At 40.4% G+C, this 14,822-nt stretch overlaps 1 protein-coding gene across 10 annotated transcripts in view; it reads right to left on the bottom strand.

Moving 5' to 3' along the window:
• Nucleotides 1–14,822, bottom strand: part of nrxn3b (neurexin 3b) — a 1,114,596-nt gene that overhangs the window by 584,706 nt on the left and 515,068 nt on the right. For all 10 annotated transcript variants that reach the window (XM_061987032.2, XM_061987031.2, XM_061987039.2 and 7 more), the window contains one exon: nucleotides 6,592–6,975. In XM_061987032.2, coding sequence (XP_061843016.1) covers nucleotides 6,592–6,975 — 384 coding nt within the window. The remainder of the gene's footprint in view (nucleotides 1–6,591; nucleotides 6,976–14,822) is intronic.

Below are 14,822 nucleotides of genomic sequence, written 5' to 3'. Positions count from 1 at the left end.
ACGCTAATGTGTTAATAATTTCACACATAAGTCGCTCCTGAGTATAAGTCGCACCCCCGGCCAAACTATGACAAAAACTGCGACTTATAGTCCGAAAAAATACGGTACTTTGTTTTGGCACGGACTGATTCACGCCGGTCCAACGATTCACGTAAAATATAACAGTGCCATGTTACAGTACCTGGGTTGCGTGTTGCCGCACTTGGCGACCACCCCAGCAGCACTGAGAGCGGACCTAGCCAAACTACCTCTAGCGAATGTTGCATTTTTCAATGCCAACAAAGAAATTGACTCAAAAAAACGCCCCAATGTTAAACGAGTAAAGTTAGGCTCCGCTTTTCCAAAAAATGCGCTAGCTTGACGCTAATTGGCTTTCTCTATTGACGTGCTACCGATTAGCATTAACGATTTTACATGGCGTTTTTAACACTTCCAAATGTGTTGATGAAAACCACAACTGAGATGCACGTTACAATCAAACAGATGGTGCATAAATACAATACTTACAGCATTAACACTTTTTAGGGCGCAACAACAAACTAAACACACCATCTAATGCGGGGGTCAGCAACCCGCGGCTCTTTAGTGCCGCCCTAGTGGCTCCCTGGAGCATTTTTAAAAAAGGATTGAAAAAGGAAAAAGATGGGGTAAAAAAATATTTTTTTTGTTTTAGTATGTTTTTTGTTCTGCGATGAGGTGGCGACTTGTCCAGGGTGTACCCCACCTTCCGCCCGATTGTAGCTGAGATAGGCTCCAGCGCCCCCCGCGACCCCAAAGGGAATAAGCGGTAGAAAATGGATGGATTGATGGATGTTTTTTGTTTGAGGACAAACACGACACAAACCTTCCCAATTGTTAGAAAGCCCACTGTTTAATATGTTTGTGTGTATGCTTCACTGATTATGTTGGTGAACATCGTTTAGTCCTACTAATTCTGGCGGTTCTTGAACTCACCATAGTGTGGACTGTGACGCAACAGTTTGTTTACAATTCCCTCCCAAAAATGGATTAACTCGCTGGAATATAGAGACAATATAACATACATCCATAAACATGGATGCATATGAAAAAGTGCAATATATTTATCTGTACAGTAATGTATTTATTTATATCTGCACCTTATTTTATCATGCACTACCTTGAGCTAATGCAACGGAATTTCGTTCTTATCTGTACTGTAAAGTTCAAATTTGAATGAGAATAAAAAGGAAGACTAAGTCTAAGTCGAAAATCTTCCGCTGCTTTGTCTCATTTTGTCCACCAAAGGTTTTATACTGTGCGTGAATGCACAAAGGTGCGATTTGTTGATGTTATTGACTTATCGGTGTGCTGATCAGGCTTATTTGGTCAGTGCATGACTGCAAGCTAATCAATGCTAACATGCTATTTCGGCTAGCTGTATGTGCATATTGCATCATTATGCCTCGTTTCTATGTATATTTGAGCTCATTTAATATCCTTTACTTTTATCCTCTTTGTATATAATTTATATTTGCATATCTCATGACACATTGTCTGTATGTAATATTGGCTGCATTTGTCATAGTTGTTTGTGTGCCATGTTGTTCCAGACCACAGCAAACATTAACGAGCTTGCCAAAGATTGTAATGAATCCATTAAAAGAAGACAGCCTGCCGTTTCCTTTAACTTGGACACACACATCTATACTTTTGGCCATTCTAAATTAAGTCATTTCCAGGAGTTATCTCACCTTCTGAGTAGCCTCCGATTTACTAATGTTTACTTATGTAGTAAAAGTGTGTAGAATAAACATGAAATTTCAACATTTCTGTCAACAAAGATTTGCTTCAGCCTGCGACACAGTCATTTTGATAGTAGGCTATTATAGCTAATATAGACACGTATGTCATGTGTTGCCTTCATTACAAGACTTATATACCGTATTTTTCGGACTATAAGTCGCAGTTTTTTTCATAGTTTGGCCGGGGGTGCGACTTATACTCAGGAGCGACTTATGTGTGAAATGATTAACACATTACCGTAAAATATCAAATAATATTATTTAGCTCATTCACGTAAGAGACTAGACGTATAAGATTTCATGGGATTTAGCGATTAGGAGTGACAGATTGTTTGGTAAACGTATAGCATGTTCTATATGTTATAGTTATTTGAATGACTCTTACCATAATATGTTATGTTAACATACCAGTTGGTTATTTATGCCTCATATAACGTACACTTATTCAGCCTGTTGTTCACTTTTTTTATTTTATTTTAAATTGCCTTTCAAATGTCTATTCTTGGTGTTGGGTTTTATCAAATAAATTTCCCCCAAAAATGCGACTTATACTCCAGTGTGACTTATATATTTTTTTTTCTTCTTTTTTATGCATTTTCGGCCGGTGCGACTTATACTCCAGAGCGACTTATACTCCGAAAAATACGGTACGGCTTTTCATTTTTTGCGGCTCCAGACAGATTAATCTTTATGTATTTTTGGTCCAATATGGCTCTTTCAACATGTTGGGTTGCCGACCCCTGATCTAATGTCTTGGACTTGCAATTGTAATTGAAATTAGGAAATGTTATCAACAAATGATATACAACAAGTAGAGAGCAGTTGTCAGCTCATAAAAATTAGATTGTATCATCAAAAACAATAGTTATTACCTCACCAAAAGTACCAACAATTGGTACTGTTGAGTACCAGTATCGATTCCCAGGTACTCAACAGAATGCTGTTTGAAATATAATGTACAGTGTAGAACAGTGGTCCCCGGTCCGTGGATCGATTGGTACCGGGCCGCACAAGAAATTATTATTATTATTATTATTATTTTTTTTTTTTATTTATTTATTTTTTTTTTAATTAAATCAACATAAAAAACACAAGATATACTTACAATTAGTGCACCAACCCAAAAATCCTCCCTCCCCCATTTACACTCATTCACACTCATTCACACAAAAGGGTTGTTTCTTTCTGTTATTAATATTTCTGGTTCCTACATTATATATCAATATAGATCAGGGGTGTCAAACTCTGGCCCGCGGGCCAAATTTGGCCCGCCGTGTAATTTCACTTGACCCTTGAGGCGATATCAAATTAACACTAGAGCTGGCCCGCCGATTATATACAACGGCGGTGTCGCGGGAACACCGCATTCACCGCTAATTCTCATACTTGCCAACCCTCCCGGGAGACTCCCAACTTTCAGTGTCCCTCCCAAAAACCATCAAGTCTGCTTTTCATCCAGTCCAACAAGTGCTGGCCCAGTCATATAATATGTGCGGCTGCTGCACACACACACACACACAAGTGAATACTTGATCAACAGCGATACAGGTCACACTGAGGGTGCCCGTAAAAAGCATATTTAACACTGTTACAAATACACGCCACACTGTGAACCCACACCAAACAAGAATGCCAAACACACTTCGGGAGAACATCCGCACCGTAACACAAAATAAACACAACAGCACAAATACCCAGAACCCTTTGCAGCACTGACTCTTCCGGGACGCTACAAGGTGTGTGTGTGTAGGGGCCGGGGGTTGGTGGTAGCGGGGGTGTATATTGCAGCCTGGAAGAGTTAGTGCTGCAAAGGGTTCTGGGTATTTGTTCTGTTGTGTTTATGTTGTGTTACGGTGCGGATGTTCTCCCGAAATGTGTTTGTCATTCTTGTTTGGTGTGGATTCACAGTGTGGCGTACATTTCTAACAGTGTTAATGCGGCCAACCTCAGTGTAACCTGTATCGCTTTTGATCAAGTATGCATGGCATTCACGTGTGTGTGTGCGTACAGAAGCCGCACATATCAATCAATCAATCAATGTTTATTTATATAGCCCTAAATCACAAGTGTCTCAAAGGGCTGCACAAGCCACAACAACATCCTCGGTACAAAGCCCACATAAGGGCAAGGAAAAACTCACCCCAGTGGGACGTCGATGTGAATGACTATGAGAAACCTTGGAGAGGACCGCATATGTGGGTAACCCCCCCCCCCCCCCCCCCCCTCTAGGGGAGACCGAATGCAATGGATGTCGAGTGGGTCTGACATAATATTGTGAGAGTCCAGTCCATAGTGGATCCAACATAATAGTAAGAGTCCAGTCCATAGTGACATATCTTGTGACAGGGCCGGCACGTTGTTAGAATGGATGAAAAGCGGACGTGACGTCAGCTCGTAGAGGACGTTAAATTAAGGCAGTGCCTTTAAGGCACACCCCCAAGACTGTGGTCCGGGTGGGCTACGAGATATAATGACTGATGAACACCTTCATTCGATAATGAAGGTTGCCTCAGCTCAAAGCCTGAGCCCCGATAATAATGAACTAGCATCCAAGAAAAGATGGCAGGTATCTGGCTTGGGCACATCAGATTAGATCAGTGTGTTGCAAACTGAGCAGTTTAAAGTCTTGAATGGTTGGTTTATTCATTGTTATTTTATTTTCAAATTTATTAGCCTGTGGAAAAAGTTAATGTTCATATTTACCTCAGAAGGCTGCAAATAGAAAAGAGGCATTCCATTTTTATTTAAATTGTATTTGATATGCCATTGATATTCATAAATTATTAATATTATTATTTGAAACTCGATTTTGCATGTCACTATAAAGTTATATAAGCCTTGCTTGTTCAATATTCAATGCAAAACTTGTTTGGGTCCCTATTAAAAGGTTAATTTGTTCAACCTTGGCCCACGGCTTTGTTCAGTTTTAGATTTTGGCCCACTCTGTATTTGAGTTTGACACCCCTGATATAGATCAATACAGTCTGCAGTAGGGATGTCCCGATCCGATATTTGGATTGGATCGGCCGCCGATATTTGCCAAAAAATGCGTATCGGCAAGGCATGGGAAAATGCCGATCCAGATCCAGTTAAAAAAAAAAGCGGTCCGTGTTTTCCAACGCACCGATTTAAATAATACATTCCACTTTTCTGCTGCTCCGTAATTTCCGTTCCGCATTTTCCAGCACACCTTCAACACATCCACACGTCTGTAGATTCTCACGTAGTTGCTTTTAGCTGCTCTGGCATTACACGACAGGCTCTTCTCACTCTTTCCTGTGTCTCCCTCTCATAGACAGCAAGCGCAACTTCTTACACACGTCACATACTGTCACGTCATACGTCACATACGTATACGTCCTCTCCCAGCAGAGAGGTAGCAGCATGGATCACGTTAGCTGTGATGCTAGCGCAGCCGTGTGACCAAGCTTCCTCTAAGGTGCTCGCCTCTGCGCATAGCAATTAAATGCCACGCACAAAATAAAATAAAAAAATAAGCGCATAACAATTTTCGACACACGGACACGACAGAGAAAACAGTTTTCGTCATCATTGTTCAAATATAGTAACGTCTGTCGAGACGCTTATCTCCGTTCGGTGCCACACGCCCACACCATCAAAATGCAGAGGCAAAAATTTCCACATCAACACCGTATGAAAAAATTAGTGATTTTTTTAGTAGTGATTTCCTTCTCTGCATGAAAGTTTAAAAGTAGCATATATTAATGCAGTATGAAGAAGAATGTTTTAATGTAGACATGCAAGCCTTGAAAGAAAATTTTGAAAATCAAGACTACATTTCCTGCAAATGGGTGCATTTCTACCCTATATTTTAACTTTAGATTTATTCTCATATCAAACTCTTTTGGCTGTCTTTTTGACACTTACATCCGGCGCCCCCCTCCACACCCTGGATTATAAATAATGTAAATAATTCAATGTGATTATCTTGTGTGATGACTGTATTATGATGATAGTATATATCTGATAGTATATATCTGTATCATGAATCAATTTAAGTGGACCCCGACTTAAACAAGTTGAAAAACTTATTGGGGTGTTACCATTTAGTGGTCAATTGTACGGAATATGTACTTCACTGTGCAACCTACTAATAAAAGTCTCAATCAATCAATCAAAACACATAGAATCATCATACTGCTGTGATTATATGCATCAAGTGTTCATTCAAGGCTAAGGCAAAATATCGAGATGTATATCGTGCATCGCAATATGGCCTTAAAATATCGCAATATTAAAAAAAGGCCATATCGCCCAGCCCTAGTTCAATGATGCCATTTCTGTTTGTCATGTATAATTTTGTCTATTTTGTGTTTATCCTTGAATAAACAGGTCAGTTTCTTGTTACCAACCATTGTGTATTATTCAGACTCCCCTAATTCAGCTGGCTAGTTGTTATCAAGAGTACTAAAACCCTTTTCAACATGATTCTGACAACCAAGTAGGCTAAATAACTTTAAACTTTAATACATGCTCGGATAGGCCAGTATCGGTCAGTATCGGTATCGGTCAGTATCGGTATCGGATCGGAAGTGGAAAAACAATATCGGTATCGGATCGGAAGTGCAAAAACCTGGATCGGGACATCCCTAGTCTGCAGGGATACAGTCCGTAAGCACACATGATTGTATTTTTTATGATAAAAAAATAAAAAATAAATAAATACCATACCCCCCAAACCCCCGATCCGTGGGACAAATTTTCAAGCGTTGACCGGTCCGCAGTTACAAAAAGGTTGGGGGACCACTGGTGTAGAAGACAAAGGATGGAATGAAGAAAAAGCCAAATACGAACAAAAGAGCCTTACCTCTGTCGCAGGTACTGTCCCAGAATCCTGTTCCTGCACAGTCACAGATGAAGCGGTTCCATCCCTCCTTGCACACGCCGCTGTTCTTGCAGGGACCGCTGTCGCACTGTTTCCCCGTCACCTTCCCGCAGGACGACTTGATAGCGGTCGCGTTCTGAGACGCGGCGATCTGCCGGATGTCCTTGCTGCGTCCGTCGATGAAGAGGTCCCTGATGCAGCCCACGTAGCCGTAGTTCAGCATGGCGGTCCACAGCTCGGTGGGAAGCACCAGGCCCGCCCGGTTGTCGGGAAGGCCGCCGAGATAAAGATCCCCCTCCAGGTCCAGGATCTCATTTTCTCCACTGGCCGTGAAAGGTGTCCGGCGGCTGTTTACGGAGATGATGCCTGGAGGAGTAAAATATCCATCAATAAATAATATATCTTCTTTTTTTATGCTGAAAGGCACCATGGCCAGTTGAGAGACTATTTGTAGTTCTTCTGAAATTGTCTGTGGTTGAATGCCGGTGTTATAAAAAAAAAGATTAATGCATGATCCAATGTAAAAATGAATGTACTGTATTAAACGGTAAAGGTAAATAAGTGGCGCTCAAAACCAGAGCATATGTGTCTATTGGAGAGATATTTTCAGTTCAGTTAAGTTTCAGTTTTAGTTTATTTGGAACATGCATACCATACAATGTGACACATCACCATACTTGCCAACCTTGAGACCTCCGATTTCGGGAGGTGGGGGGGTGGGGGCGTGGTCAGGGGTAGAACAGGGGCGTGGTTGAGGGCGGGGGCGTGGTTAAGAGGGGAGGAGTATATTGACAGCTAGAATTCACCAAGTCAAGTATTTCATACATATATATATATACATATACATACATATATATATATATATATATATATATATATATATCTACATCCTGAAAATATGCAAACAAAACTGTGTTTAGATAATTGATACTTCAAACTTGCATAAATAAATTTTAAGGAATATAACATAACTTGGCTTCTGAGAGCTTCAAAATGTAATGAATAAAATGCTAAAGTTGTTGATAAACAAGCAATTATTTTAATAATTAAATATGGTCATTTTAAATGAATTATTATGATAATTTAAAATTAATTATTTCAAATATGTTTATTTTAATGTATAATTCTATGGCTGGATGTAATAAGGAGTCAGAAAAAATACAAATAAAAATACAATTAATGTTGATGTTTTTAGCAAAACATAGTAAAAATGTATTTTTTTTTTTTAATTAATAAATATATTTATTTTTAGGTAAGATAAACATAATAATACAATTTATCTCTAGTCTGGATGATTTATTTCTTGTCACCCTGTTGTCCGCCCGTCATAAAGAAAAGGCTGTCCTCACTCAGGTCTGCATGGAGCTGGAGGGGGCGTGGCCTCCAGCTCCGGCTGAAAATCGGCAGATTTTCGGGAGAATATTTGTCCCGGGAGGTTTTCAGGAGAGGCGCTGAATTTCGGGAGTCTCCCGGAAAATTCGGGAGGGTTGGCAAGTCTGCGCATCACACAATTCCAGTTGTTTCATTACAGCACGTCCGAAAAGGAGTAGGAAGAAGCAGAGCTTATTTAATCCTACCCCTTTTCATACCATAGCAATTGTATCCCATTTCCTTGTTCTCTGAGACAGAACAGCGAACAAAAATATAATACATAAATAATATACCATAGTAAGCATACAAATAATAAATGCATAAATAATCTTTGTCTCAATAAAAAAATTGTCATCATAATTCTTGTTCTGTGTACTTTGTGAACACTTATAGTTTGAACCGTCTCTTAAACTGAATCATATTGGTGCTTTGTTTAATTTCTTTGGTTAATCCATTCCATAATTTAATTCCACATACAGATATACTAAATGTTTTAAGTGTTGTACGAGCATACGCAGGTTTTACAAACCCCGTTTCCATATGAGTTGGGAAATTGTGTTAGATGTAAATATAAACGGAATACAATGATTTGCAAATCATTTTCAACCCATATTCAATTGAATGCGCTACAAAGACAACATATTTGATGTTCAAACTCATGAACTTTTTTTTTTTTTGTTGCAAATAATAATTAACTTAGAATTTCATGGCTGCAACATGTGCCAAAGTAGTTGGGAAAGGGCATGTTTACCACTGTGTTAAATGGCTTTTCTTTTTAACAACACTCAGTAAACTTTTGGGAACTGTGGAGACACATTTTTTAATCTTCTCAGGTGGAATTCTTTCCCATTCTTGCTTGATGTACAGCTTAAGTTGTTCAACAGTCCGGGGGTCTCCGTTGTGGTATTTTAGGCTTCATAATGCACCACACATTTTCAATGGGAGACATGTCTGGACTACAGGCAGGCCAGTCTAGTACCCGCACTCTTTTACTATGAAGCCACGTTGATGTAACACGTGGCTTGGCATTGTCTTGCTGAAATAAGCAGGGGCGTCCATGGTAACATTGCTTGGATGGCAACATATGTTGCTCCAAAATCTGTATCTACCTTTCAGCATTAATGGTGCCTTCACAGATGTGTAAGTTACCCATGTCTTGGGCACTAATACACCCCCATACCATCACAGATGCTGGCTTTTCAACTTTGCACCTATAACAATCCGGATGGTTCTTTTCATCTTTGGTCCGGAGGACACGACGTCCACAGTTTCCAAAAACAATTTGAAATGTGGACTCGTCAGACCACAGAACACTTTTCCACTTTGAATCAGTCCAACTTAGATGAGCTCAGGCCCAGCGAAGCCGACGGCGTTTCTGGGTGTTGTTGATAAACGGTTTTCGCCTTGCATAGGAGAGTTTTAACTTGCACTTACAGATGTAGCGACCAACTGTAGTTACTGACAGTGGGTTTCTGAAGTGTTTCTGAGCCCATGTGGTGATATCCTTTACACACTGATGTCGCTTGTTGATGCAGTACAGCCTGAGGGATCGAAGGTCACGGGCTTAGCTGCTTACGTGCAGTGATTTCTCCAGATTCTCTGAACCCTTTGATGATATTACGGACCGTAGATGGTGAAATCCCTAAATTCCTTGCAATAGCTGGTTGAGAAAGGTTTTTCTTAAACTGTTCAACAATTTGCTCACACATTTGTTGACAAAGTGGTGATCCTCTCCCCATCCTTGTTTGTGAATGACTGAGCATTTCATGGAATCTATTTTTATACCCAATCATGGCACCCACCTGTTCCCAATTTGCCTGTTCACCTGTGGGATGTTCCAAATAAGTGTTTGATGAGCATTCCTCAACTTTATCCGTCTTTTTTGCCACCTTTCCCAACTTCTTTGTCACGTGTTGCTGGCATCAAATTCTAAAGTTAATGATTTTTTGCAAAAACATTTTTTTTTATCAGTTTGAACATCAAATATGTTGTCTTTGTAGCATATTCAATTGAATATGGGTTGAAAATGATTTGCAAATCATTGTCTTTCGTTTATATTTACATCTAACACAGTTTCCCAACTCATATGGAAACGGGGTTTGTAGATAATCATATCTGCTGTTGGACACTTCTCTTATTGCCTTATTTGTATTTGACTTTATTAAATGTTTGGGTAGAATTTTATTCAACAAAACCAATAAAAAAAATAAAAAAAGTAATTGATCAGAACTGTTTATCACCACTGGCCGAGAGTTAGTGGGCGGCCGAGGGTGGAGTCGGCTCTTTTTTTTTACTTTGTTGGGTCTGCTCCTGTCTCTGGCCATGCTCACCCCACCCCAGCAGACGATGGCGTGGAACACAATATGTTGTTTTGTTGTTGTTGTTGTTTTACTTTTGTAGCTGTATGTATAAATGGCTGGTTGTATCAGCTCTGCTTTTTTATAATGTCCTTTGTGTTCTTTGATCTTTCCCTCTTACACACATGCTTATGTGTACTATGGCTATGAGATTTTTTTTCCCCCTTGGTCTCAGTCTGGACCCCCTTTCCAGGGGCCCAGGCTTAGACTGATTTTTTTTTTCTTCTCACTTTTTACCTGTTTCTCATCTTTTTTGTTAGGGGCGCCTGAAGTTGTCAGACCCATCAGCGATCCTGTTCTGTCTCCCTGCAATGTTTGTCTGATCTTGAATGGGATTGTGCTGAAAATATTAATTTCCCTTCGGGGGTTAATAAAGTATTCTGATTCTGATTCTGATCTATTCCATTGTGGAATGTAGTTAATCCTAGAATTGGCATCCAATGGTATGAAAAAGTATACATTTAGAATTGAGAATTGTTTTGAAACGAATAGAATCGTGTGGTGACCAAAGATTCACCGCCCTAATTTATAAACATAATACGACGCATGCATTGTGCAACTTTTCCCCAAACAGGTTTGCCAAATGACTACAAGCGACTGGGACCGAATCCCATTCACCAACAACACTTAACTTGAGCCCCATGAGCTTGTTGTTACCAATCCCTCAGTCTGGTATCCTATATCTCCATCGTTCCTCGCGAAAATCCTCTTTTCTTCTCCACTATCTAACTCGGGGCAGGGCAGGTGATTAATCAGAGCAGCTGACTGTGACACACGGCTAAATTGGCTGGGCTAACCTGATATATAGACCCTGGGCCCAAGCTCCTTGGAGTACACCGTCTCACGCAGAGATTGCCTTGGTTTTCGGCGCTTAAGGCAACAGAAGTTTCTCGCACCTTTTCTCTATCGCAATCTTTGTTTAATACGTTGGCTGGTTGGCTAGGAAGATTTTTTTAAATTGAGATTATTATGGCAAGAAACTAACCAAGTTAACAAAGTTGTTTTATTCTAACTCAACTGGACTTTCCATTGATTGATCTTACAAACCCCGTTTCCATATGAGTTGGGAAACTGTGTTAGATGTAAATATAAACGGAATACAATGATTTGCAAATCATTTTCAACCCATATTCAGTTGAATATGCTACAAAGACAACATATTTGATTATTTTTTGCAAATAATCATTAACTTTACAATTTGATGCTAGCAACACGTTACAAAGAAGTTGGGAAATGTGGCAATAAATACTGATAAAGTTGAGGAATGCTCATCAAACACTTATTTGGAACATCCCACAGGTGTGCAGGCTAATTGGGAACAGGTGGGTGCCATGATTGGGTATAAAAGTAGATTCCATGAAATGCTCAGTCATTCACAAACAAGGATGGGGCGAGGGTCATCACTTTGTCAACAAATGCGTGAGCAAATTGTTGAACAGTTTAAGAAAAACCTTTCTCAACCAGCTATTGCAAGGAATTTAGGGATTTCACCATCTACGGTCTGTAATATCATCAAAGGGTTCAGAGAATCTGGAGAAATCACTGCACGTAAGCAGCTAAGCCCGTGACCTTCGATCCCTCAGGCTGTACTGCATCAACAAGCGACATCAGTGTGTAAAGGATATCACCACATGGGCTCAGGAACACTTCAGAAACCCACTGTCAGTAACTACAGTTGGTCGCTACATCTGTAAGTGCAAGTTAAAAGTCTCCTATGCAAGGCGAAAACCGTTTATCAACAACACCCAGAAATGCCGTCGGCTTCGCTGGGCCTGAGCTCATCTAAGATGGACTGATACAAAGTGGAAAAGTGTTCTGTGGTCTGATGAGTCCACATTTCAAATTGTTTTTGGAAACTGTGGACGTTGTGTCCTCCGGACCAAAGAGGAAAAGAACCATCCGGATTGTTATAGGCGCAAAGTTGAAAAGCCAGCATCTGTGATGGTATGGGGGTGTATTAGTGCCCAAGACATGGGTCACTGTTTTGATCATAACATGCATCTTGGCTGTAGTTTTTATTGCAATAAATGTTCCTAACAGTAAACATTGGAGGATACAAATAAACATGATGGCGAGTAGGGATGATGCTCGAACCCGGTTTTCAATTCTATTAAGAATCGATTATCGATTCAAAATCCATACTTTTTAATAACATTGGGTGCCAGTTTTATATTTAACTACATTCCTCCATAAAACGTGTTTTGATGGGTTTTAGATCACTTATAAGAAAACTGGTTTTGTTGAATAAAATTCTACCCAAACATTTAATAAAGTCAAGTCTTTTTCCATTTCCATACATTTTTTAAAAAGCTCCATGGAGCCACCAGGGCGGCGCTCAAGAGTCGCATCTGGCTCTCGGGCCTCGGGTTACTCGAGGAATATATTTCTCCTTTTTTGACAGAATAAGAACACGGAGTGCGGAAATACGACCATATCACACCAATTCTCAAATCCCTTCACTGGCTTCCTGTTCCACTCAGGATTGAATACAAAAGTCTCCCGACTAACCCACCAGTGCCTCCATGGAAATTCCCCCCTCTACCTCAAAGAACTACTCACCCCCAAATCCTCCACACGACACCTCCGCTCCGGACAGGCTAACCTCCTCCAACCTCCGAGGACAAAGCTACGAACAATGGGAGACCGGGCTTTCTGCTTTGCCGCTCCCAGTCTGTGGAACGCTCTCCCTGACCACCTGAGGGCACCACAGACTGTGGATGCTTTTTAAAAAGGCTTAAAAACACTTTTTTTTTTTTTTTAAAGCCTTCTTTTTTTAGATATATGCATACTAGTTCTAGCTATTTGGATGTTCTAGTTTTTATTTTTATTTTTTATTATCTTTTTATTTTTATTTTTCTAATACACTGTAGCACTTTGAGGTTGTTTACTCAATATAAAGTGCTTTTTACAAATAAAATCAACTATTATTATTATTATTATTACCTTAGACTTGGCCTTTATCCTGCAAGAAGACGAGAAACACAAAGAACGCACCCTGTTTTATTTACCTGTGCACTCTCACACATACACCATTGGTAATGACGCCATGAGGGACAGGCCTGAAGAGATGTACACACACACACACGTCACGTTAAGTTTCAGTTTCAATTCATGCCAAGGCCTGGAAAGACGTGAATCCATCATTTTGTATGCGGCGTCTGCTCACACACTAAGTGACAGCAAGGCATACTTGTTCAACAGCCATACAGATCACACTGACGGTGGCCGTATAAACAACTATAACACTCTTACTAATATGCGCCACACTGTGAACCCACACCAAACAAGAATGACAAATACATTTCGGGAGAACATCCACACCGTAACACAACATAAACACAACAGAACAAATACCCAGAATCCCATGCATCCCTAACTCTTCCGGGCTACATTACACACCCTGCAACCACCAAACCCCGCCCACCTCAATCTACGCACGTGGGGTGGGGTGGTGGTGGGGGGGGGGGGGGGGGGGGGGGGGGGTTTGGTGGTAGCGGGGATGTATAAAGTAGCCCGGAAGAGTTAGGGATGCATGGGATTCTGGGTATTTGTTCTGTTGTGTTACGGTGTGGAAATGTGTTTGTCATTCTTGTTTGGTGTGGGTTCACAGTGTGGCGCATATTAGTAAGAGTGTTAAAGTTGTTTATATCGCCACCCTCAGTGTGATCTGTATGGCTGTTAACCAAGTATGCATTGCATTCACTTGTGTGTGTCTGCAGAAGTCTCATATAAGATGTAATTGGGCTGGCAAGCTATTTGTTCAAGCCGTAGAGGGCGCTAAAGGTAGTGACATCACGACACGCCCTTATTATTGTTGTTTGGGTGAAAATAAGCAGACATTCGAGAGAATAGTTTCCCTGAACTTCGGGAGTCTACCGGAAAAATCGGGAGGGTTGGCAAGTGTGACGCTGTCAAGTGCCCTTCATATAAAACTCGCGGGCCGCACTAACATTACATTTCCATATTAAGGTGCGGGCCGCATGTCTGAGACCCCTGGTTTATACATAGCACAAAGCAAAAAAAAACTTTGTATGTAGTGTTATTTCATTTTAAATTTCAAAAGAGTTTTGTGGCTCCCATTGTTTTCTTTAATTTGTGGAAACGGGTCAAAATGGCTCTTTGAGTGGTAAAGGTTGCCGACCCCTGTCCTAGGCAACCATAGAACTGAAGAATCTGAATAAAGCTCAAAATGTATGAAAATCACATATTTATTTGGGCTTTGAACGAAATAGATTAAGCTTGTACAGGTCGGGTTTAAAAGATTGAGGACACATGTTAAAGCTTCCCTCCAACTCGGTTTAAATCGTCAGCAAGTGTGTGTGGAGATGCGCTTAAATGCTCAAATCAATATGTGCATCTCATTCGCAGGTATTACGGTATTAAAAGTTCATCAAAACAGAAGATATGCACAAAAATATGCTTTCACTGAAGTACCTCGGGATTACTGTGGTATAATTTGCTAAATCCGACCTTTTTATAAAGTCG

This window comes from Nerophis lumbriciformis, linkage group LG26 (genome assembly GCF_033978685.3).
Source record: "Nerophis lumbriciformis linkage group LG26, RoL_Nlum_v2.1, whole genome shotgun sequence".
Taxonomy (NCBI): domain Eukaryota; kingdom Metazoa; phylum Chordata; class Actinopteri; order Syngnathiformes; family Syngnathidae; genus Nerophis; species Nerophis lumbriciformis.
Note: the sequence above shows the minus strand (reverse complement) of the source record. Positions and strands in the feature narration are given on the sequence as shown.